Genomic DNA, 24,419 nt, shown 5'->3' with positions numbered 1-24,419 from the left:
GGAAACAGTCCAAGTAACATAAAAAGGCAGACCTATCAGAATTACACCTGACTTTTCATTGGAGACAATGAAAGCCAGAAGATCATGGTCAAGCATTATGCAGACATTAAGAGAGCATGGATGCCAGCCCAGACTACAATACCCAGTAAAACTTTCTATCACTCTAGAAGGACATTCCATGACAAACCAGATTTAACCAGTACCTAGCCACAAACCCAGCTCTACACAAGCTACTAGAAGGAAAACTCCAACCTAAGGACATTGGCTACATCAACAAAAACATAGACAATTGATGGTCTCATAACAGCAAATCCCAAAGAAGGGGAAAATGCACACATTAACATAATCAACAATAAAAACTAAATTAACAGGAGATAGCAATCACTGGTTATTATTATCCCTTAATATAAATGGACTCAACTCACCTATAAAAGGCACAGGCTAACAGATTGGATACGATAACAGAATCCATCCTTCTTTTGCATATAAGAAACACATCTCAACCTCAAAGACAGACATCATCTCAGAGTAAAGGGTTGGGAAAAAATATTCCGATCAAATGGACCTAAGAAACAAGCAGGTGTAGCTATTGATAATATGGGCCTGTAGGCTGAAGATGGATGCCCCAACAGTACAGAAAAACTTTCCTCTCCTCCCTGACTCTCCCCTCCTCTTCAGCCCTCCTCCAAGGTCTCCATGCTCCCCATTTACTCAGGAGATCTTGTCTTTTTCTGCTTCCCATGTAGTTTAGATCTATGTATGTATCTCTTAGGGTCCTCATTGTTGTCTAAGTTCTCTGGGATTGTGATTTGTAGACTGATTTTCTTTGCTTTATGTTTAAATCAACTTATGAGTGAGTGTATGTGATAATTGCCTTTCTGTGTCTGGGTTACTTCACTCAAAATAATGTTTTCTAGCGCCATCCATTTTCCTGCAAAATTTAAGATGTCATTTTTTTTTCTGCTGTGTAGTACTCCATTGTGTAAATACACCACATTTTTCTTATCCATTCTTCAATCAGGGGGCATTTAGGTTGTTTCCAGGTTCTGGCTATGACAAACAATGCTGCTATGAACATAGTTTGAGACATGTCCTTGTGGCATGATTGAGCATCCTTTGGATATATACTCAAAAATGGTAAGCAATATTGTTTCCTAATTTTCTGAGAAATCGCCACACTGACATTTAAAAGGGCTGTACTAGCTTATACTTCCACCAGCAATGCAGGAGTGTTCCCTTTACCCCACAACCTCTCCAGCATAAGTTGTTTTCAGTGTTTTTGATCTTGGCCATTCTTTTTTTCTTATTTAATTAATTGATTGATTAATTAATTTATTGATTTTTACTTAAAAATTTCCACCTCCCCTCCTCCCATTTCCCTTCCCCTCCCCCGATCCCCCTCTTCTTTCCTCTCCAGTCCAAAGAGCTGTCAGGGTTCCCTGCCCTGTGGGAAGTCCAAGGTCCTCCCCCCTCCATCCAGGTCCAGGAAGGTGAGCATCACACAAAGACTAGACTCCCATAAAGCCAGTAAATGCAGTAGGATCAAAACCCAGTGCCATTGTCCTTGGCTTCTCAGTCAGCCCTCCTTGTTTGATATGTTCAAAGAGTCCGGTTTGATCACATGCTCCATCAGTCCCAGTCCAGCTTGCTTAGGTAAGCTCCCATTAGATCAACCCCACTGTCTCAGTGGGTGGGTGCACCCCTCGCAGCGGCCCTGACTTCCTTGTTCATGTCCTCCCTCCTTCTGCTCCTCATTTGGACCTTGGGAGCTCAGTCTTGGCCATTCTTACAGGTGTAAGACGGAATCTCGGATTTGTTTTGATTTGCATTTCTGGTTCTTAAGTGTCTTTCAGCCATTTTAGACTCCTCTGTTGAGAGTTCTCTGTTTAGGTCTGTACTCCATTTTTTTTATTGGATTATTTGTTCTTTTGATGACCATTTTCTTGAGTTCTTTGTATATGTGGGAGATCAGACCTCTGTCTGATGGGACCTTGATGAAGATCTTTTCCCATTCTGTAGGCTGTCATTTTGTCTTGTTGACCATGTCCTTTGCTTTATAGAGGCTTTTCAGTTTTAGGAGGTCTCATTATTAATTGTTTCTCTCAGTGTCTCTGCTACTGGGGTTTTTGAAGTGGTCTCAGTGCTCCCAGGCATTATTCAGCTCTTGTAGAGTTTGCTCTTTGGTCCCTGACTTGGGTGGGACCAGACCAGCAGAGGATCTGGCTTAGGCCTACTCCCTCAGAGGTCCTATACTCATGCCTAGACCTGCATAGGTTTCTGGTTCCTACTTACTCTCTTGGAGGTCCCAGACTCATGCCCAGATCCACAGAGGTCCTGGCTCATGGCTAGTTCCTCGGAGGTCCTAGACTCACTCCCAAACCCACAGGGGTCCTGGCTCAGGTCTACTCCCTTGAAGGTCCCAGGTTCACGCGCGGACCCTCAGTGGTCTCTGTCTCTGGATCACTTGCTCAGTGGTTTCTCCCCTGTACCAGCTCCTCTGGAGTTCACTGTCTCAGGTCTGCTCTGGCCCAGGTTACTGGCTTAGTTCTGCCTAGGCAAGTGTCCCTGGTCTGGATCTGCTCTCCTCCAGTAGAGCTCACCACCTCAGGCCTGCTCTGGCCTAGGTCCCACTCTCATGGAGCTCACCATCTCAGGCCCACTCTGGCCTAGATAGCTGGTATTGTCCTGCTTCTGTAAATAACCCTGGTCTGGATCCACTCCTGCCACTGTGGAGTTCACTGTCCCAGGCCCGTTCCGACCCAGGTTGCTGGCTCAGTTATGCTTTTTTGGACTTTGCTGCCTCAGACTTGCTCTGGCCTAGGTCACTGGCTCAGTCTTGCTCCTGTCTTATTCACATCTTGATGTATGTCCCAGTATGCATACCTGACACCAAACCCAAAGTGGACTGACAAGAAAACATCCTATTAAGCCTGAAGGAAATTTGCTTTTTTTTTTCCCCTAGAGATAAGGAGATGAAGGGAAAAGTGACGAGTAAATCTGTTCCCATCCAAACAGAGAATAAGTTCATTGTGAAGATAAATGGAGAAAAAGAGTTTAAACAATGAGTAGGGAGTTTTGAACTTTTGTTGTTTTTTTCTACAATTAATTATCACTCATCTACTTTTTAAAAATGAAACTCAGTGGAATAACAAAATTAATTATTTTTTAGGTTTTTGTTTAAATTAATACCCACTGAAACTATTTAATGTTGCTTACATGTGCATGAGAGTGGTACCATACATGAGTAGTGCCTCAGAACCCTCATCCACAAAGAAAACCAACTTTCCCTTTTCCCAAGATCTGCCCAAAATCAAGCCATCAAAAATGTCAGCAAGGTAGGGGAGGTATTCATGGGATTTGGTCTAAAGGGAAGGTTCAAGTTGATTCAACTGTGAACTTAGTAAGTACCCTGGTCTATCTTGTGCAGCTTATCCACCTGAACATAGTCCACGTGCTGAGAATCTACATCCAATTCCTTGAGATTAACCTCAGTCTTTGCATTTTGAAGCCTGAACAGCAGAAATGCACTGTTCTGTTTAGATCATTGACATCAGGTTCATCTCCACTGTTTGACGTAGACACATTGGACAGTGTCACCTTTGTATCTCCAGTCAGTTTCATTTGCATCCATTTGAAGCTCTTGAATTGCCTGCTTTTGTGGCCTTTCTTGATCAAGAGAGTGGCAAACTATTTTCACAGGTCACCTCAGGTCAGTTACAGGAAGAGCTGAAGTAGTAGCACTCCTATGTCTATGCTGATCCTACTAACAATAGTCAAGATGTACAAGCAACGTAAATACTCATCAATTGTAAATGGATGAAAATGTACAACAGAAAGACCAGTGCTGTGTGATTCCACTCAAATGAGGTTTCTGAAAGTCTGATTCAGGGAAGAAGAGAATAGGTCATTCTTTCAGGGTATGGGTTAAGAGACATGGGAGCTACTAACTATTGTCTATTTCTTCTAATAATCCCATACATCTGGTGGATGGCATTGGGTCTAGTTTTTTTTTTTGTGTGTGTGTGAGTGTGTGTGTTTGTGTGTGTGTATTGCGTGTGTGTGTGTGTATGATACAGTACTGTCGTCAGAGCCAAACATTCAGCTATGGCCCTTTGTAATCATTCCAGCAGGACTTGGTTACTGTTTACAACCCTCACAGAAAGGTGGGAGGCTCAGGACTTCTCACTTGAGATTCCAGGTATATGCTACCACCAGTTGCATGCTCCTGTAAGCAGTCCCTCATCCGTGCTCTGTAAGCAAGCCCAGGAAACTCATTGACCCCTTCGAATCAACTTTCTTGCAATCCTTCTTTGGTTGGTTGGTGGAACTGTAGGAGGAATAGATGCTTTGTCTCCTCTGAGAAGGAATTTTAACAACATTGTGTGTGTGTGTGTGTGTGTGTGTGTGTGTGTGTGGTAAAGAGAGAGAGACAGAGAGAGAGAAAGAGAGAGAGATTTTATTATTGCACAATAAAGTCTTTTGAGCATGTGGATATACTATCAGTGATTTACTAAAGTATAATGATGACAGACAATGTGCAAAGAATAACAGTCCATTTCCGTCCATTTGTATGCAAAATTCAAGAAGTCATTGTTTTTTACTGCTGAGTAGTACTCTAATATGTATATATTCCATACTTTCTTCATCCATTCTTCCATTGAAGGACATCTAGGTTGTTTCCAGGTTCTGGCAATTACAAACAATGCTGCTATGAACATAGTTGAGCATATACTTTTGTTGTATGTTTGGGCATCTCTTGGGTATATTCCCAATAGTGGTATTGCTGGGTCAAGAGGTAGGTTGAACCCGACTTTCCTGAGAAACCGCCACACTGCTTTCCAAAGTGGTTGCACAAGTTTGCATTCCCACCAGCAATGGATGAGAGTGCCCCTTTCTCCACAACCTCTCCAGCAGAGGCTATCATTGGTGTTTTTGATTTTAGCCATTCTGACCGGTGTAAGATGGTATCGCCAGACCCAAAAAGAGGAACATGGGATGTACTCACTCATATTTGGTTTCTAGCCATAAATAAAGGACATTGAGACTATAAATCGTGACTCTAGAGAAGCTAAATAAGAAGGTGAACCCAAAGAAAAACATATAAGCATCCCCCTGAATATTAACCTTCATCAGGCGATGAAAGAAGACAGAGACAGAGACCAACATTGGAGCACTGGACTGAAGTCTCACGATCCAAAGGAGGAGCAGAAGGAGAGTGAGCACGAGCAAGGAACTCAGGACGGCGAGGGGTGCACCCACACACTGAGGCAATGGGGATGTTCTATCGGGAACTCACCAAGGCCAGCTGGCCGGGGACTGAAAAAGCATGGGACAAAACCGGTCTCGCTGAACATAATGGACAATGAGGACTACTGAGAACTGAAGAACAATGGCAATGGGTTCTTGATCCTATTGCATGTAATGGCTTTGTGGGAGCCCAGGTAGTTTGGATGCTCACCTTAATAGACCTGGATGGAGGTGGGTGGTCCTTGGACCTCCCACAGGGCAGAGAAACCTGCTTGCTCTTTGGGCTGAGGAGGAAGGAAGACTTGATTGGGGGAGGGGGAGGGAATGGGAGGTGGTGGCGGGGAAGAGGCAGAAATCTTTAATAATTAAATTAATTAATTAAAAAAATCAGCAAGAAAAAAAAAGAAAAAAAAATAAAATTAAATGTTGAACAACAAAAAAAAGGAAAAAAATAATGCATATAAAATGTATATAATAAATATTGAATTGTGTACCTTAAAAAAAAAAAAGAATAACAGTCCAGAGTTTATTAAGTTTCCATACATTTTTGATAATTTTATTTAAAGTGTTTAGAGGGAAAGTTGAAGATCCAGGCTCAGAAGAGAAGCTGCAGACTGGGCTCCATAAAGAGAGAAAAGGAGAGTAAGAGTGAGTGGACATGCATTCCATCAAGGTGACTGATAGGCTTCCAAAGTGGTTATAGCCTCAGAGGACGATGGGAGCTTCTGCTCACATGGAGAGACTGGTGAGACACAAGGACAGTTGTCTGGGCATTGTTCAGTTGGAAAGTTGATGAGCAGTAGGCCGGGCAGCAGCTGCACTCACAGCAGCAGGATTGGAAGCATCAGCTGGTCACATAAGTTGGTTTATATCAGTGGTCTAGCAGCAGGTGTTTTCTCAGCAGGGCTGGCAGCAGCAGGGCTCACAGCAGCAGGGCTCACAGCAGCAGGATTCATAGCAGCAGGGCTGGCAGCAGCACGGCTCACAGCAGCAAGGCTGGCAGGAGCAGATTTCACAACAGCTGGGTTGGCAACAGGGTGTGCAGCAAGAGCTGGTCACACAGGTTGGCTTACAACAGGTGGTCTTGCAGCAGGTGGTTTCACAGCAGCTGGGCTGGCAGCAGGGTGGACAGCAGCAGCTGGTCACACAGGTTGGCTTACAACAGGTGGTCTTGCAGCAGGTGGTTTCACAGCAGCTGGGCTGGCAGCAGGGTGGACAGTAGCAGCTGGTCACACAGGTTGGCTTACAACCGGTGGTCTTGCAGCAGGTGGTTTCACAGCAGCTGGGCTGGCAGCAGGGTGGACAGCAGCAGCTGGTCACACAGGTTGGCTTACAACAGGTGGTCTTGCAGCAGGTGGTTTTACAGCAGCTGGGCTGGCAGCAGGGTGGACAACAGCAGCTGGTCACACAGGTTGGCTTACAACAGGTGGTCTTGCAGCAGGTGGTTTCACAGGAGCTGGGCTGGCAGCAGGGCTGGCAGCAGCTGGTCACACAGGTTGGCTTACAACCGGTGGTCTTGCAGCAGGTGGTTTCACAGCATCTGGGCTGACAGCAGGGTGGGCAGCAGCAGCTGGTCACACAGGTGGGCTTACAGCAGGCAGTAGTGTAGCAGGAAGGCTGGCAGCAAGGGGAGCAGCTGGAGTTGGCCATGGTGTCAGGAGTGATTGGACAGTCCCTGTCAACAGGTGAGTTTTCTACAATATGGTGAGTCTTGCATTCTGAACCTTTTATATGCCAGGCCTTCAAGGCCTGAACCAATCAGCGGACTTTTCCTTGATGTTGTTTACACCATTTTCCATATTCACTTTGTGTTTCATAAGGAAGTGCTTCTCACTGCTATGCAACATTGGAAAGTTTAATCTGATTCTTCTTCCTCATAGGAACATGTTCAATAAAGGGAAGGGTACGACACAGCCAGTTTCACTGTACCCTTGGTCATCATCTGGTCCTCTCGTAGCCCTTGCTGTCTTTGGTGAGTTAGAGTGTCTGTCTACATCTTGTCTGTCCTTTTAGGCAGATTGTTTTTGTGCCACCAGCTTGCAAGAAAATTACATAGAGACTAGTTATTAATTATGAAAGTTTGACCTTACCTTAGGCTTGTTTATAACTAGCTCCTATAACTTAGATTAACCTTTCCCCATTACTCTATATGCTGTCACGCTGCTGATGGCTTTTCCTTCTTCTCCCACACGCATGTTCTGCTTTCTCAGCATCTTGAAGGTGACACTTACTTTCTTCTTCCCTGAGACATCTCTGTCCCCTGTGGTACCGTGTAACCTCTTCCTGCTTTGCTACTGGCCATTCAGATCTTTATTCAACCAACCACAGTTGACACAAATTTACATACTGTAAAGGAATATTCCACAATAATCCTTAGCTTATGAAGTATCTGCACAATGGTGCTATGTTCACAGTGATGGGCTGGTTGGGTCTCTGTTCAAAACACACCAAATCCTCACTTCAGATTTGCCTACACATCTCTTTCTCTACCATCCCTTCCACCTGTGTATCTCAGAGGCACTTGTAGTAAAGATATTTGATTTGCATTTCTCTGATGACTAAGGATGTTGAGCATTTTCTTAAGTGTCTTACAGCCATTTTAGATTCCTCTGTTGAGTGTTCACTGTTTAGGTCTGTACTTCATTCTTATTAGACTATTTGTTTTTTTGCTGATCAATTTCTTGAGTTCTTTGTATATTTTGCAGTTCAGACCTCTGTGTGATGTAGGGTTAGTGAAGATCTTTTCCCATATGGTAGGCTGTTGTTTTGTCTTGTTGACTGTGTCCTTTGCTTTACAGAAGCTTGAGAAATGCAAATCAAAACAACTCTGAGATTTCATCTTATACCTGTAAGAATGGTCAAAATCAAAACCAGTGATGACAACTTATGCTGGAGAGGTTGTGAGGTAAAGGGAATGCTCCTGCATTGCTGGTGGGAATGCAAGCTGGTACAACCCCTTTGGATATCAGTGTAGCAATTTTTCAGAAAATTAGGAAACAACCTTCCTCAATACCCAGCAATACCACTTTTGGGTACATTTGTGCCACAAGGGCATGTGCTCAACTATTTCCATAGCAGCATTGTTTGTCATAGAGATATCTAGAACCTGGAAGCAACCTAATTGCTTCTCGACTGAAGAATGGATAAGGAAAATGTGGTACATTTACACAATGGAGTACTACACAGCAGAAAAAAATAATATCATCTTGAAATTTGCAGGCAAATGGATGGAACTAGAAAACATTATTTTGAGTGAGGTAACCCAGACATAGAAAGACAATTATCACATGTAGTCACTCATAAGTGGTTTTTAAACATAAAGCAAAGAAAGCCAGCCCACAAATCACAATCCCAGAGAACCTAGACAGCAAAGAGGACACTAAGACAGACATGCATAGATCTAATCTACATGGGAAGTAGAAAAAGACAAGACTTCCTGAGTAAATTGGGAGCATAGGACCTTGGGAAAGAGTTAAAGGGAAGGGGATAGGCAGGGAGGGGAGCAGAGAAAAATGTAGAGCACAATAAAAATCAATTAAAGAAACATTTGTAAGTCTACTAAGCATTTTGAAAGGAATAAATAATGTTACAATGGATAGGTATCTCAAAATGAACAAGTCTGTGTTGTTATTAATCAGATAAGAAACAAAAATTTATCCCTTGTTTCTGTGACACCCTCTTATTATTTTTCAAGGAGAGACAATCACTGTATATCAACTTCACTTTTCAGCCGATTTTCGCTACCTTTGGTTTCATTGCTCCTTTGCAAATGAAAATTATAATTGGTTTTTCAATTCAGCTTATGATTGTGCCATCCTTCACTATAACGATGTATTCTTTCTTTTGATCACTGGCCTGTTATCTCCCCAGGAATGAATTTGACACAGTCTCTGTGTTGATTTTCTCTCTAGAAAAATGCAGCATTTTTGAAGCTTGAGTAAATTAAAATTAATGATGTGTTAAAAGCTTTATATGGCTCTTTTGGGAAGTAGATACAAACATTTCTTTTGGATGTATACTATGTGGATATTTGATTGTACAATCTTTTTGAAATGTTCATTCCTTTATATATATTTTTAATCAATTAATTCTTAAATCTCATTCTACATCACATCCACAGTTCTCCCTCCTAATCCTCCTCCCACCTCGCCTCACCTCCCCCACAACCCACCTTCCATCTGCTCCCTCCAAAGGGTAAGGGGTCTCATGGTGAGTCAACAAAGTCTGGCACATTAAGTTGGGGCAGGACCATGTCCATCCACTCTGCATCAAGCCTGAGCATGGCATCCCACCATAGGGGATGGGCTCCAACAAGCTAGTTCATGCACCAAGGATAGATCCCAGTCCTACTATCAAGGGTCCTTCAGAGATTCCAGGCTTCACCACTATCTCCCACATATGGCCTAGTTCAGTTCTATGGAGGCTCCACAACTGTCAGTATAGAGTTTATGATTTTTCACGAACTTGGTTCAGTTGTTTCTGTAGATTTCTCCATCATGATCTTGACCTCCCTTGCTCATATATTCCCTCCTCCCTCTCTTTGACTGGATTCCCAAAGCTCAGCCTGGTGCTTGGTTGTGAATCTCTGTATCTGGTTTTATCAGTTATTGGATGAAGGCTCTATGATGATAATTGGGCCCTTTACCAATCTTATTCCTGGGGAAGGCCAGTTTGGGTACCCTGTCCACTATAGCTAAGAGTCTTATCTGGGCTTATCCTTGTGGATTCTTGGGAGTTTCCCTAGTACCAGGTTTCTCCCTAACCTCTTAGTGTCTCTATCAAGATCTCTCTTTCATTACTGTCCCACTCCATCCCTCCCCCACTCAACCATCCAGTTCCTTCATGTCCTAATACCCCCTTTCCTCCCCTTTACTGCCCCCACCCCCAGTTTACCCAGAAGATCTCATCTATTTCCCCTCCCCAGGGCAATATTATGTGTCCCTCTTAGTGTCCTCCTTGTTACCTAGCTTCACTAGAGCTTTAGATTTTAGCCTGGTTATCCTTTGCTTTACATCAAATATACACTCATGAGTGAGTACATACTGTGTTTGTCTTTCTGAGTCTGGGTAACACACTCGGGATGGTTTTTGTCTAGTTCCACCCATTTGCCTGCAAATTTAATGATGTTATTATTTTTGCCAGTGAGTAATACTCCATTGTGTAAACGTGCCACATTTTCTTTATTCATTCTTCAGTTGATAGGCAACTAGGTTGTTTTCAGGTTTTGGCTATTATGAATAATGCTGCTAAGAACATTTTTGAGGAAGTGTCTTTGAGGTGTGATTGTGTACCCTTTGGGTATATTCCCAAGAGTGATATCTCTGGGTCTTGAGGCAGATTGATTCCCAATTTTCTGAGAAACCACCACACTGATTTCCAAAGTGGCTGTACAAGTTTGCTCTCCCACCAGCAGTGGAGGCGTGTTCCCCTGACTTCACAACCTCTCCAACATAAGCTGTCCTCAGTATTTTTGAGCTTAGTCATTCTGGCAGGTGTAAGATGGTATCTCAGAGTCATTTTGATTTGTGTTTCCCTGATGATTAAGGATGTTGAGCAAATCTTTAAATGTCTTTTGGTAATTTCAGATTTTTCTGATGAGAGTTCTCTATTTAGCTCTACTCTGCCCTACCAGGTAAAATGGATAAATTTCTAAGAATATAGCACCTACCTAAAATAAATCCAGAAAAGACCCATAATGAACATGAGATTGATGTATTAATCGAAGATCTACTAACAAAGAAAATACCTAGAAAGCAGTCGTTGCCGAATTGTATCAAATTTTAGGGAATGACATAATAACAATGTTTTCAAACTCTTTTATGGACTAAGAGGGGAAGGAACAGTCCTAAATTCAAACCACGAAGGCAGTATTGTCTTGATACCAAAACCAGAGATATACAATGAAAATAAAATGATAAACCTATTTTACAAGAACATAAACAGAATATTCTAACCCCACTACCCATACCCCTGCAAACTGAAAACTAGAATCTGCTGAAAAGAACATATATCAAGAAAAACTATTTTAACTAGGCATGGTGGCACACACCTTTATTCCCAGTTCTTTGTAGGCAGAAAAGGATAGATCATTGTGAGTTTTAGGTCAGCCTGGTCTACATAGTGAGACCATGTCTCAAATACAACATCATAATCAATGACAATAATAATCAAGACCAAGAGCATTTCACCCAAGAAATGCAAAGTTGGTTCAACATGCAAATCAATAAATGTCATTCATCACATGATTAATCTTAAGGATAGAAATCACATGATCATACAGAAAAGTGGATATTTGATAAAATTCAAAAGGTTTTCAGGATAGAAGTCCTGGAAAAATTAGGAATAGATGAGCCTTACTTTAAAACAATAATTGCTATATGAGAAATATGGAGCGGCGGGCTGTGTCCCCGGCACCCGGCCGCCCACATGGCTAGCTTATGCCCAAAATAATTACACAGAAACTGTATTCTTTTAAACACTGCTTGGCCCATTAGCTCCATACTCTTATTGGCTAGCTCTTACATATTGATCTAACCCATTTCTAATATTCTGTATAGCACCATGAGCTGGCTTACCAGGAAAGGTCTTAACCTGCGTCTGTGTCCGGTGGGAGAATCATGGCGACTCATTGACTCAGTTTCTTTCTCCCAGAATTCTGTTCTGTTTACTCCACCTACCTAAGGGTTGGCCTATAAAATGGGCCTAGGCAGTTTCTTTATTAGTTAACCAATGAAAGCAACAGATAAATACAAGACCCACCTCCATCAGAAAACACCCTTCTTTCCTTCCTTCTTTCTTTTCCTTCCTTCTTTCTTTTCTTTCCTTCTTTCTTTTCCTTTCTTCCTTTCTTCCTTCCTTTCTTCATTCTTTCCATTCTTTCTTCCTTCTTTATTTCCCTCAAACTCACACTCTCACCAGGTAGCCTTCATCAGCCCAATGCTGGGGCACTCTTTTGCCCTCTGCTCATTCATCAACGTGCTTGTATTTTTCTCATCTGCATGCATATCACACTATGGGTAACTGACCCCACACTCGGTGTTGACTGACAAGAAAACACCCCACGAAGCTCTGAAGGAAATTTGCTCTTTTCTAGAGGCAAGGAGAAGAGAGGAATAGTGACTGGTAAATCAGTTCCCATCCAAAAAAAGAATCAGGTCACCGTGAAGATAAATGAAGGAAGAAGAGTTTAGAGAGTGAGTAGGAGGTTTTGGAGTTTTGCTGTTTTTCTACATGGTAATTATCACTCATTTGCTTTTTTGCATTTATAAAACATACTGGAATAACACTGATGTGTTAGTTGTTTTTTAATTTAATACCCGTGAGACCATTTAGTGTTGCTTGCGTGTGCACAATTATGGGACCATGTACTGGAGCAGGAGTGGTGTCAGAGCCCTCACCACTGAAGAAAATTGACTTCCTTCCTTCCCATAAGACATGCCTAAGGTCCGAAGACCTGGTGGATGGCATTAAGTCCAGTCTCTCTTGCGTTCTCTCTCTCTCTCTCTCGTCTCTCTCTCTCTCTCTCTCTCTCTCTCTCTCTCTCTCTCTCTCTCGTCTCTCTCTCTCTCTCTCTCTGTGTATGTGTGTGTGCGTGCGTGTGTTGTACAGTACTGTTCACAGAGCTCGAAGAACTGCCATCTTGTAGCATCCAGCTGAGTTACTTTGTAAAATATCATGCCATCAGGGCTTGGTTACTGTTTACATCCCTCTCAGAGCAGTGGGCGGGTCAGGAGTCCTCAGCTGAGCACCAAGCTACACCCTACCACCAGTTGCATACAACTCTGCTCTAACTGTGGATGGTCATGGGAAGGATCCAGAGAAGATTAGGGGTGGGACTCAATCTATTCAGCTATGGGAAAGCCCTCAACGCTGCTAGGTAAAGACATTCCAGTGTAGCTTTTTTTCAGGGAGGCACACTCATGCTCCTGTAAGCAGTCCCTCACCTGTGTTCTTTAAGGAAGTCCAGGAAACTCATTGAGTTCTCAGAGTCAACTTTTATGGAATCCATTTTGGTTTGTTTGTGGGTCTTTAAAAGGAGTAGATGCTGTTTGTGTCTACTCAGGGAAGGAATTTTAACAAGAGTGTGTGCGCTTATTGGAGAGAGAGAGAGAGAGAGAGAGAGAGAGAGAGAGAGACTGCATGAAAAAGGTTTTTGAGCACAAGAATCTATCAAGTGATTTATTAAAATGTAATAACAACAGACAATGAGGAATGAATAACAGGCAAGAATTTGTTAATTTTCGATACATTTTTGATCATTTTATTTAAAGTGCCTTTCTTGGTTATTCACAGGGAAAGATGAAGATATGTCTCAGAAAAGAAGATGCTGGCTGGGCTCCATACAGAGAGAAAGGAGAGTGAGAATAAGTGAACTTGCATTCCATCAAAGTTACTGATAGACTTCCGAAGGGGTCATAGCCTCAGAAGACGATGGGAGAGTCTGCCCACATGGAGAGACTGATGTGACACATGGACAGTTGTCTGGGCATTGTTCAGTTGGAAAGGTGATGAGCAGTAGGCCTGGCAGCAGCTGCACTCACAGTGGCAGGGCTGGAAGCACCAACTGGTCATATGAGTTGGTTTAATTGAGGTGATTTAGCAACAGGTGTTTTCACAGCAGGTTGGACAGCAGCAGGGTTCACAGCAGCAGGGCTGGCAGCAGCAGGGCTCACAGCAGCAGGGCTGGCAGCAGCAGGGCTCACAGCAGCAGGGCTCACAGCAGCAAGGCCAGAAGTAGCAGATTTCACAACAGCTGGGTTGGCAGCAGGGTGTGCAGCAACAGCTGTTCACACAGGTTGGTTTACAGCAGGTGGTTTTCCAGCAGGTGGTCTCACAGCAGCTGGGCTGGCAGCAGGGTGGACAGCAGCAGCTGATCACACAGGTTGGCTTACAGCAGGTGGTCCTGCAGCAGGTGGTTTCACAGCAGCTGGGCTTGCAGCATGGTGTGCAGCAGCAGCAGCTGGTCACACAAGTTGGATTACAACAGGTGGTCTCACAAGAGCTGGGCTTGCAGCATGGCTGGCAGCAGCTTGTCACACAGGTTGGCTTACAGCAGGTGGTCGTGCAGCAGGAAGGCTGGCAGCAAGGCAAGCAGCAGGAGTTGGCCATGGTGTCAGGTGTGTTTGAAGGGTTCCTGTCAACAGGTGAGGTTTTTACAATATGGTGGGGTGTTGCATTTTGGACCTTTTATATGTTAGTTCTTCAAGGCTTGAACCAATCAGTAAGACTTTTTCCTAATGTTGTTTACACTGTTCTTCATATTTAGTATATGTTTAATAAGGAAGTGCTGCTCAATGTTATGCATCGCTGGAAAGTTTAATCTGATACTTCTACCAGAATAACTCATAGGAACTCTTTCAATAAACAGGAGGGTATTGGTCTATCATTTTTCCTGTATCATTGGTCATCATCTGATCACATGGTTACCCTTCATGTCATGGGAGCATCAGAGTATCTGTTTGTGTTCATTTTGTCTGTTCTTAATAGAGAGAAATTTCGTTGGGCTGACAGCTCAAGAAAACCAACATGGAGACTTACTGCTGAGTATGAAAGCTTGGCCTTATCTTAGTCTTGTAAATTAATCCATTTCTATTAATCTATGTGCTCCCTTGTGACCCATGGCTTTTAGACTCCTGCATGTTCTGCTTTCTCTGTGTCTGGCTGGCAACACTTGCACTTCTTCTCTGGGGCCATCTCTCCCAGAAGTTCTGCCTAAACTTTTCCTGGCTTGCTATTCATCATTCAAATCTCTATAAACCAATCACATGACACATCTTCACACAGTGTAATTTAATATTCTGCAATAGTCCTCAACTTATGAAGTACATTCACGATGGTGCTGTGTTCACAGGGATGGACTGGCTGAGTGTCTGTACTATTACACATAATTTCTCACATCAGATTAGCCCAGATATGTCTTTCTTTACCTGCTCCTCCACTGTGTGTCTCAGATATTTGGCACAGTATGTCCCTTATGATGCTCAACTATAGAAAAGAGATGGAAGTGTAAATACATGAGAGTGAGAAGACATCAAAATGTGTGTGTGTGTGTGTTTGTGTTGGTTCTGATATTTCCTGTCCTGAGTGATTCACCAGGAGGATCATGCTTAGATTTCTGTCATACAACAGTTCCACAGAGGCGAACACAGGTAAGAGGATAACTGTTGACAGTAGATTCAGTGCTATTAGTTTCGTGTTCTTTCCCTGTGTTTTCGTCTTTTTCCTTCTGCCTGCCTGCATGTCCTTCTGTCTTACTATCTCAGTTTGCCACCCCTTCTTTAATTTCTTCCTCTATTGCTTTTCTCTGTGTGTAGTGATGGATTTAAGATAAGTTGAAATGAAGCAAGTAGACATGCACATTTTTGTTGTGTGTGTATTTTTGATTATTTGATTCTTTTTTGAATTTTTTCCCTTTTTATATTTTTCACCATACTTCATGCATAAGAATAGAATATCCATATTCAATAACACTGTAAGAGAATGATCTGATATTGGGTAACATAATCGAAAATAGCTGTGTGGTGGTGGTGCATGGTTTATTTCCAACACTTGGGAGACTGAGGCAGGGGGATTGTTTTGAATTTGAGGGCAACCTCGTTTTTAGAGCTAGTTCCAAGACAGACATGGATACACAGAGAAACCCTGTCTTGAGAAAGTATTGGATGCTCACCTTCCTGGACCTAGATAGAAGTGGGAGGACCTTGGTCTTCCCGCAGGGCAGGGAATTTGGACTGCTCTTCAGTATCGAGAGGGAGGGGGAATGGAGTGGGGGGAGGAGAAGAGGGGTGGGTATAGGGGGAGGGGAGTGGGGGAGGGGGCAATATGTGGGAGGAGGGGGATGGAAATGGGAAATGGGGAGCAGGTGGAAATTTTAATTAAAAAAGAATAAAAATAAATAAATAAATATAAAAAAGAAGTTGAGCAAACACAAAAAAAAGAAAAAAGAAAAAAGAAAAAAAGGAAAATAATTTCAGAGAAAAGGGCCCTTTTCAATCTTTACACATTTATGAAAAAGATTGTAACATCTTCCTCCCTGTCCGCATAATGCCCTCTGTACGCTCTCTGCTGCCTCACTCAGGTCTGTTTGCTCCCCTGTTATGTTCGCGTCATTTACTTCCTCTTTTCATGTGCAATCCTTTCTTTTTTAGTCCTATTTATTTCACCAATATGGTATCTTCATTTCCAATGCTTGTGTGCAAATCTAGATATTATGTTAAGGCTGAATGATTCCAATCATTTATATAATAAACATTTTACCTATTTATTAAAACTATCAATGGTGTCTGTGACAGATTTTACAACCTGATAAAGCAACAGTTGCTTGACAGCCATGGTGGCAGACAGTTCTCCATTGTATATCGACCTAGGTGTCTTCATGTCTACACAGAGGAATAATATAACTGGATCATGTGATAGTTTTATTTTGAGCTCTTTGAGGAAACTCCAAACCAATTTCCATGGGTATTATGCTAATGTGCACATTCTCATCAACACATAAAAGAGTCATTTCTTTCCTCCCTGTTTCCTAAGCATTTACTGTTGTTTTCCTTGATGGCAGCCTTCCTGAGTGGGGAGAGATGGAATTTCTTAGGTACTTTTGAGTTTTATTTCCCTGAAGACTACTTATGTTGGTTTTTCATGCATTTATAGGACATTTGTACTATATTTTTGAAATATTCAAATAATTGTTTCACTTATGGATTGGGTTACTTTCAGTTTTGTTGTTAATTTTTAAAATAATTGTATTTTTAAGACTTGAATACACTGGATGAATAGCTGGGAATGGGTTTTCTTCTGTTTTTCCTTTCTGTTGTCTGTCTTTTATCTGTTCTTTGTATCTTACTTGCAAAGAAGCTATTTATTTGGTGTAGCTACATCTGGCATTTCTTGTTGTTCTTGTCTGAGGTATTGAAGAGCTGTTGAGAATCTTATTGCCTATGCCCATGACCTTCGTGTTTTCTATAGATAAGCTTTCTGCAACATTTGAGATCTTCTTAATTTTGATTTTCAGCCTGTTAAAGTTTTCATTATACGGGTTCCTTCACATCCTTGGTGAAGTTCATCTATAAGATCTTTTTTTTGTCTGTGGACCTACTGTGAATGGAATGGTTTACATAACTTCCTTTAGAGTAGGGTCATTATTGATTTCTGTATGTTGAGTTTATATTGTGTAAATTAAAAGGGCTTGCTAAATGTAAGAGATTTCTAATAGATTTTTTAAAAACCTTTTAATAATAGAAACATGAACAGACATAATTTTTCTTACTATTCTAAGGTTATTGTCCCTTTGGTGTTTGTCATTTGTCTTGTGGCTCTGGCTAAGACTCAGCAGAATATACAAGAGTGGAGAGAGTGGGGAACCTACCATTTTCTCTGTCCAGGTTTTAGGAAAAATGTTCCCAATGAAATAACAATTGGGGGAATTTATTGCCCACTCTTATAGTTTACCACAATATCAAAAATTGTCAAAGTAAAACTCACCCTAAAATATTTAGAATTTAAATCTACCCTGTGTCTACTGAAATATTAGATAATTATAGATTATTCCACTCCACACATAAGGAGCACACATTCTTCTCAGCAGCACATGGAATCTTTCCCAATATTTATCACACCATAGGCCACAGAGCAAGCATTAACAAGTACAAGAAAGGAAATAATTTTTTTATCCTATCAAACTGCATTAGAACAAACATAGAAACCAATAACAACAATGTGTACAGAACTACATGAATAATTAGAAAAAAACCTTGCCTTTGAGTGAGCTGGTTTTCATTGAATAATAGGGAAGAAATTAAATTTCTTAGACACAACTGAGAATCAATGGACAGGCTATTCGCTCCACTGGTGATCAGTTAGGGAATTCATAAAAGTTACAGCTATAAGTGTCTTTATATACAAACCCTCAGTAAAGTCTCAAATAAATGACCTAATGATGCATCTGAACTCTCTAGGTAAACAATAAGCATTTAATCTAAATTTTAGTAGAAGGTAAGAAATAATGAAACATAGGCCAGAAAGTAATTAGGTAGACACAGAAAGAACAATATATAGCATCCCAACTCATGGGAGGCAGAGGCAAGTGGATCCCTGTGACTTTGAGACCAGCCTGTTCTATAGCATGAGTTCCAGGATAGACTCCAAAGCTACACAGAGAAACTCTGTCTCAAAAAACCAAAAGAAACAAAAGAACAATATACATAACCAACCAACAGAAATAATGTTCTTTGAAAGACTTTACTTGACTGACAAAGCAATGGTCAAGTTATTCAAAATGAAAGAATGAGAATATCAAAATGAATAAAATCACAAAAAATGGGGAAGTTACAGTAGACCTCAGTGAAATTCAGATTATTAGGAGATACTGCAAAAATTATTTTCCCCAAAACTGGAAATTTTAGATAAACTTGATAAATATATAAATATATAGGGCCTAACAAAATAAAGCCAGAACAGACCCATAATAAACAATGAAGATGATGAAGTAATTAAATATCTTTCCACAAAAAAGTTTAGAACATGGTCACTACTAAATCCTATCAAATTTTAGGGATGACCTAATAACAATGTTTTCAACTCTTTTATGAATGAAGCATGGGAAAGAACACTACCAAATTCATCCCACAAAGCCAGTATTATCCTGACACTAAACCCAGAGATGCACAATGAAAAAGAAAATGATAGTTCTATTTTCTACAAATATAACACAATATTTTGACCACATTTCCCCCTCTCCTGCAAACTGTACACTAGTATACACTGAAAAGATCATATATCAAGAATAAGTAGGTTTAGCCAGGGATGATGGCACACACATTTATTCCCTGTACTTGGAGGCAGAGGCAGGTGGATCACTGTCAGTTTTAGGTCAGCCTGGTCTGTTGACAGAAGTTTTTGTCTCACCTGGTCCTACAGTCATTCACTTCCAAAAAAATACACAGAGTCTTATATTAATTATAAATTGTTTGGTTTATTAGCTCAGGTTTATTACTAACTAATTATTTACAACTGAAATTAACACATAATTCTTGTCTATGTTTAGCCTTGTGGCTTAGTAACTTTTCTCAGTGAGTCATTCTTATCTTGCTTCCTCGGCATCTGGTTGATGACTGCAAGCTAAGTCTTCCTTCTTCCTAGAATTCTCCTAGTGTGGTCACCCCACTTATACTTCCTGCCTGGCTATTGGCCAATCAGCTTTTCATTAAATCAATGCAAGTGACAGATCTTTACAGGGTACAAGAGCATTAAAACACAGCAATTCCCCTTTTTTTTTTCTTATCAAAATATTAACTCTGAATCTAAACTTCTTTGTTTACCTTTTTTATCTGGCCATTATTCATAACCACTTGTAACCAATACTTTAAACAAAGACAAACATCCATTATCCATATTTTGGAAATGAGGGCATAATTTTCTGGGTTACTTCCTGCTGATTTAGTGTGCTGATAATCTGGTGGGATCCCCCCCCAATTTAGGATTTTGGTCAAGTCCTGACTGGAATGTTCTTTGACTCTGGATCATCTCAGCCAGCAGTCTTGAGGCTGTTATATGTGTAGATTCAAAGGAAACTGCAAGAGAGGTGCTCTGAAATGTTGGATCATCTGGGTCATGCACTCCTTTTGGCGATTTTTCAGGGGGTCTTCTTCAATCACAACTGATTGTTTTCAAATTCAGAATGAATCCAAAGTCTCTCACTTCCTGGGGAAGCAAAAACAAAAGCTCTTCTCCAAAGTAACATATCTTTAGAGTAAAATTTTGAAGTCAAGGTATTTTCAAAATGCATATGTTAGATTAATCTAACAGCATTTATAATCAAATATCTTTTAGCAGCTGTTGCTCCTTCCTGAACAGTCAAACAATTCAAAGACAAGACAATAACATACAGTATCCAGATTCTCAGTGTATCTTCTACTTTTATGTGGCTTTATATTTTTATTTCTTATATTTTAATTTTTAAGTATTGGTGTGTTTTGTGTCAGGGTTTCTTGGTGTATCATTGCTTATTCTGGAACTCACTCTGTAGATCAGGCTGACCTTGATCTCAGTGATCCACTGGCCTCTGACTCCCAAGTGTTGGTATTAAAGGTGTGTGTCACCACACCTTGAATGCACAGAGATCCACCTGCCTCTGACTCCCAAGTGCTGGGATTAAAGGTGTGCCTTTCTTCCTTTATTATTTTTATGGACTTTATCCTTTATCTTTTCTCTCCCAAGCCTACACATATTTTTAAACACACTGTAAACAATTTAGAGGTTTTCTTCATCTTTGAATCTATCATTACTGTATATCTCTCTTTTTCTGACCACATGAGTCTTTAATCTGCTAAACGATATAGCTAGGATTAAAGCCATTGCTTTGAAGGCTTGATCCAACCCAATCATTAGCTTTCTGAGAGTCTAGCCTCATGGTGGAGGTACTGGCTAGAGCCATGTTAATCGGCAGAACTCTAAGGCATTTCAAAATCCCTGCCACCAACAAAAAGCATGCTTCTAGCTATTCATAAACAACATTTATGTCTTTTTTGGTTGGGCTTGCTAAAAGGGCTGCAAAAGTGTTTTCAACTAAAGCTGAGTCAGGAAGCCTCTCTTAAATGAGACATTCTTGCCTCTAGCAAACAGAGCCCACCTGAAGAAATGCTGCTACCAAGAAGCCATGCTTAACTCTATTCTTTTTGTGTCTAGAATTCCTTTTGAAAACTCTCTCAGGTTTAAAGTGGATTTAGTTATCCGTGTTGGTGCCATTTGTTGACAGTTGATTTTGTCCTGCCCAGTCCTGCAGTCATTCAGTCAGACAGAAACTCACAGAAGCTTACATTATTTATATACTGCTTAGTCTAGTAGTTCAGGCTTCCTATTAACTAATTCTTACATCTTAAATTAGCCTATTATTCTTAGCTATGTTTGCTGTATGGTTTGCTACCTTTTATCAGTGAGGCATTCTCATCTTGCTTTCTCTTCATCTGGCTTCCTCAGTGTCGACTGCAGACTGACTACTCTTGCCAAAATTTCCTGTTCTTGTTACCCTACCTCTACTTCCTGCCAGGTCACCCCACCTGTACTTCCCCCCTGGCTACTGGCCAATCAGCATTTTATTAAAACACAAGTTACAAATCTTTACAAAGTTCAAGACTATTGTTCCACAGCATGTCTAAGAAATTATTGTAAAATGTTGTGGTTTGTAGCAGATTTTAACATTAGTCTTTGCACTTTTAAGCCTGAACAGCAGAATCAACTATCCTATTTACACCGTTCACATCAGGTTTATCTCCACTGTTTGACGTTCACGCATTGACCAGTGTCACCTTTTTACCACCAGTCAGTTTCATTGGTGTCAATTTGAAGTTCTTGAATTGCATGCTTTTGTAGACTTTCTTGGTCAAGAGAGTAGCAAACTATTTTCAGAGGTTACCTCAGGCTATTTGAAGGAAGAAGTGAAGGAGTAGCACTCCTCTGTTTATCTCAATCCTATTAATAGTCAAGAAGTCACGCAACCCAAGCATCCATCAAACATAAATGGATGAAAATGCACAACAGAAAGACCACTTCTCTGGGATTCCACTCAAATGATGTGTCTGAAAGTAGGAGTCAGGGAAAAAAGAAGCAAGAAGTTTCTTTCATGGTATAGGGTAAGGTACATGGGGAGCGGATAGACGTTTGCTGTTTGCTTTCAATTGTTCCAGAGATCTAAAGGATGGCATTGGTGTGTGTGTGTGTGTGTGTGTGTGTGCTACAGTTCTGTTCTCTGAGCCAAAGAATCACCACCTTGGAGAATTTTTCTGTGGCCGTTTCGAAGAGTTCCTCCTAGCTGGGCTTAGTTACCCTTTACATCCCTCACAGAGAGATGGAAGAGTCAGGGGTGCCACACTTGAGTGTCCAACTATTCCCTGACATTAGTTGTATGCAACTCTGCTCTACCTGTGAGAGATCTTGAGTAGGGACTACATCATCTAGACCAGCGAAGACTAGATGTGGGAATCCGACTCTGTAGGTATGTGAAAGTCATCAACCCTGCTAGGGAAAGACATTGCAGTGTAGCATTTTCAGGGAGACACAACCTCATACTTGTAAGCAGTCCCTCATTTTTACTGTGTAAGAGAATCCAAAAAAACATTGACTTCTCAGAGGCAACTTTGGTAGAATCCCGCTTGGTTTGTTGGTAGAATATTAGGAGAAACAGATGCTGTTTCTGTCTCCTGTTGGAAAGGAGTTTTATCAACATTGTTTTCTTTTTGTGCATGTGTGTGTATGTGTAAGAGAGAGAGAGAGAGAGAGAGAGAGAGAGAGAGAGAGAGAGAGAGAAAGAAAAAGACCTTTATAGGACAAAAATGTCTTTGGAGTATATGATAAAGTATCAAGTGATTTATCAAAGGGTAATAATGACAGACAACATGAAATAAATAACAGTTCAGAATTTTTATTAAGTGTTCATACATTTTTGATATTATTTAAAATTTCTTTTTCAGTTGTTCAGAGGGGAAGATGAAGATCTGGAATCAGAGGAGATTCTGTGGGCTGGGCTCCTTACAGAGAGAAAGGAGAGTGAGAGTGAGTGGACTTGCATTCTGTCAAGGTGACTGATAAGTTTCCAAAGTGGTCATAGCCTCAAAGGATGATGGGAGCTTCTGCCCACATGCAGAGACCAGTGTGACACAAGGACAGTTGTCTGGACATTGTTCAGTTAGAAAGTCGATGAGCAGTAGGCTTGGCAAGAGCTGGACTCACAGCAGCAGGGTTGGAAGCACCAGCTGGTCACATGAGTTGGTTTACATGAGGTGGTCTAGCAGCAGGTGTTTTCACAGCAGGTTGGACAGCAGCAGGGCTGGCAGCAGCAGGGCTCACAGCAGCAGGGCTGGCAGCAGCAGGGCTGGCAATAGCAGATTTCACAACAGCTGGGTTGGCAGCAGGGTATGCAGCAACATCTGGTCACACAGGTTGGCTTACAGCAGGTGATCTTGCAGCAGCTGGTCTCACAGCAGCTCGGTTGGCAGCAGGGTGGACAGCAGCAGCTGGTCACACAGGTTGGCTTACAACAGGTGGTCTTGCAGCAGGTGGTTTTAGAGCAGCTTGGCTGGCAGCAGCTGGTCACACAAGTTGGTTTACAACAGGTGGTTGTGCAGCAGGTGGTTTTGCAATAGGTAGGCTTGCAGCAGGGCTGGCAGCAGCTGGTGATACAGGTTGGCTTACAGCAGGTGGTCTTGCAGCAGGTGGTTTCACAGCAGCTGGGCTGGCAGCAGGGTTGACAGCAGCTGGTCACACAGGTTGGCTTACAACAGGTGGTTGTGTAGCAGGTGGTTTTGCAACAGGTAGGCTTGCAGCAGGGCTGGCAGCAGCTGGTGATACAGGTTGGCTTACAGCAGGTGGTCTTGCAGCAGGTGGTTTCACAGCAGCTGGGCTGGCAGCAGGACTGGCAGCAGCTGGTCACACAGGTTGGCTTACAACAGGTGGTCTTGCAGCAGGTGGTTTTACAACAGCTGGGCTGGCAACATATGGTCACACAGGTTGGTTTACAACAGGTGGTTGTGCAGCAGATGGTTTTGCAACAGCTGGGCTTGCAGCAGGGCTGACAGCAGCTGGTCACACAGGTTGGCTTACAGCAGGTGGTCCTGCAGCAGGTGGTTTCACAGCAGCTGGGCTTGCAGCATGGTGTGCAGCAGCAGCAGCTGCTCACACAAGTTGGCTTACAACAGGTGGTCTCACAACAGCTGGGCTTGCAGCAGGGCTGACAGCAGCTTGTCACACAGGTTGGCTTACAGCAGGTGGTCGTGCAGCAGGAAGGCTGGCAGCAAGACAAGCAGCAGGAGTTGGCCATGGTGTCAGGTGTGGTTGGAGGGTTCCCGTCAACAGGTGAGGTTTTTACAATATGATGGGGTGTTGCATTTTGGACCTTTTATATGTCAGTTCTTCAAGGCTTGAACCAATCAGTAAGACTTTTCCTTGACGTTGTTTACACTGTTCTTCATATTCAGTATATGTTTCATAAGGAAGTGCTGCTCAATGGTATGCATCATTGGAAAGTTTAATCTGGTTCTTCCTCCAGAATAACTCATAGGAACCTTTTAAATAAATGGAAGGGTATTGCACTACCTGTCTCCTTGTATCCTTGGTCATTTTCTGGTCACAGGGTACCCCTTCATGTCATGGGAGGATCAGAGTAACTGTTTGTTTTCACTTCG

At 41.9% G+C, this 24,419-nt stretch overlaps 3 protein-coding genes across 3 annotated transcripts; all 3 read right to left on the bottom strand.

The window, feature by feature from the left end:
* Window positions 1-6,144: 6,144 nt before the first annotated feature.
* LOC130877072 (keratin-associated protein 9-7-like) lies at window positions 6,145-6,897 on the bottom strand. The gene has a single exon (XM_057773979.1). The coding sequence runs from the start codon at window positions 6,895-6,897 to the stop codon at window positions 6,145-6,147; it is 753 nt and encodes a 250-aa protein (XP_057629962.1).
* Window positions 6,898-13,842: 6,945 nt separating this feature from the next.
* Window positions 13,843-14,355, bottom strand: LOC130877071 (keratin-associated protein 9-1-like). The gene has a single exon (XM_057773977.1). It carries the CDS (start codon window positions 14,353-14,355, stop codon window positions 13,843-13,845), a length of 513 nt encoding a protein of 170 aa, XP_057629960.1.
* Window positions 14,356-23,023: 8,668 nt separating this feature from the next.
* LOC130877996 (keratin-associated protein 9-1-like) lies at window positions 23,024-24,055 on the bottom strand. The gene has a single exon (XM_057775736.1). The coding sequence runs from the start codon at window positions 24,053-24,055 to the stop codon at window positions 23,024-23,026; it is 1,032 nt and encodes a 343-aa protein (XP_057631719.1).
* Between the last annotated feature and the right edge of the window lie 364 nt (window positions 24,056-24,419).

This window comes from Chionomys nivalis, chromosome 7 (assembly GCF_950005125.1).
Source record: "Chionomys nivalis chromosome 7, mChiNiv1.1, whole genome shotgun sequence".
Taxonomy (NCBI): Eukaryota; Metazoa; Chordata; class Mammalia; order Rodentia; family Cricetidae; genus Chionomys; species Chionomys nivalis.
Note: the sequence above shows the minus strand (reverse complement) of the source record. Positions and strands in the feature narration are given on the sequence as shown.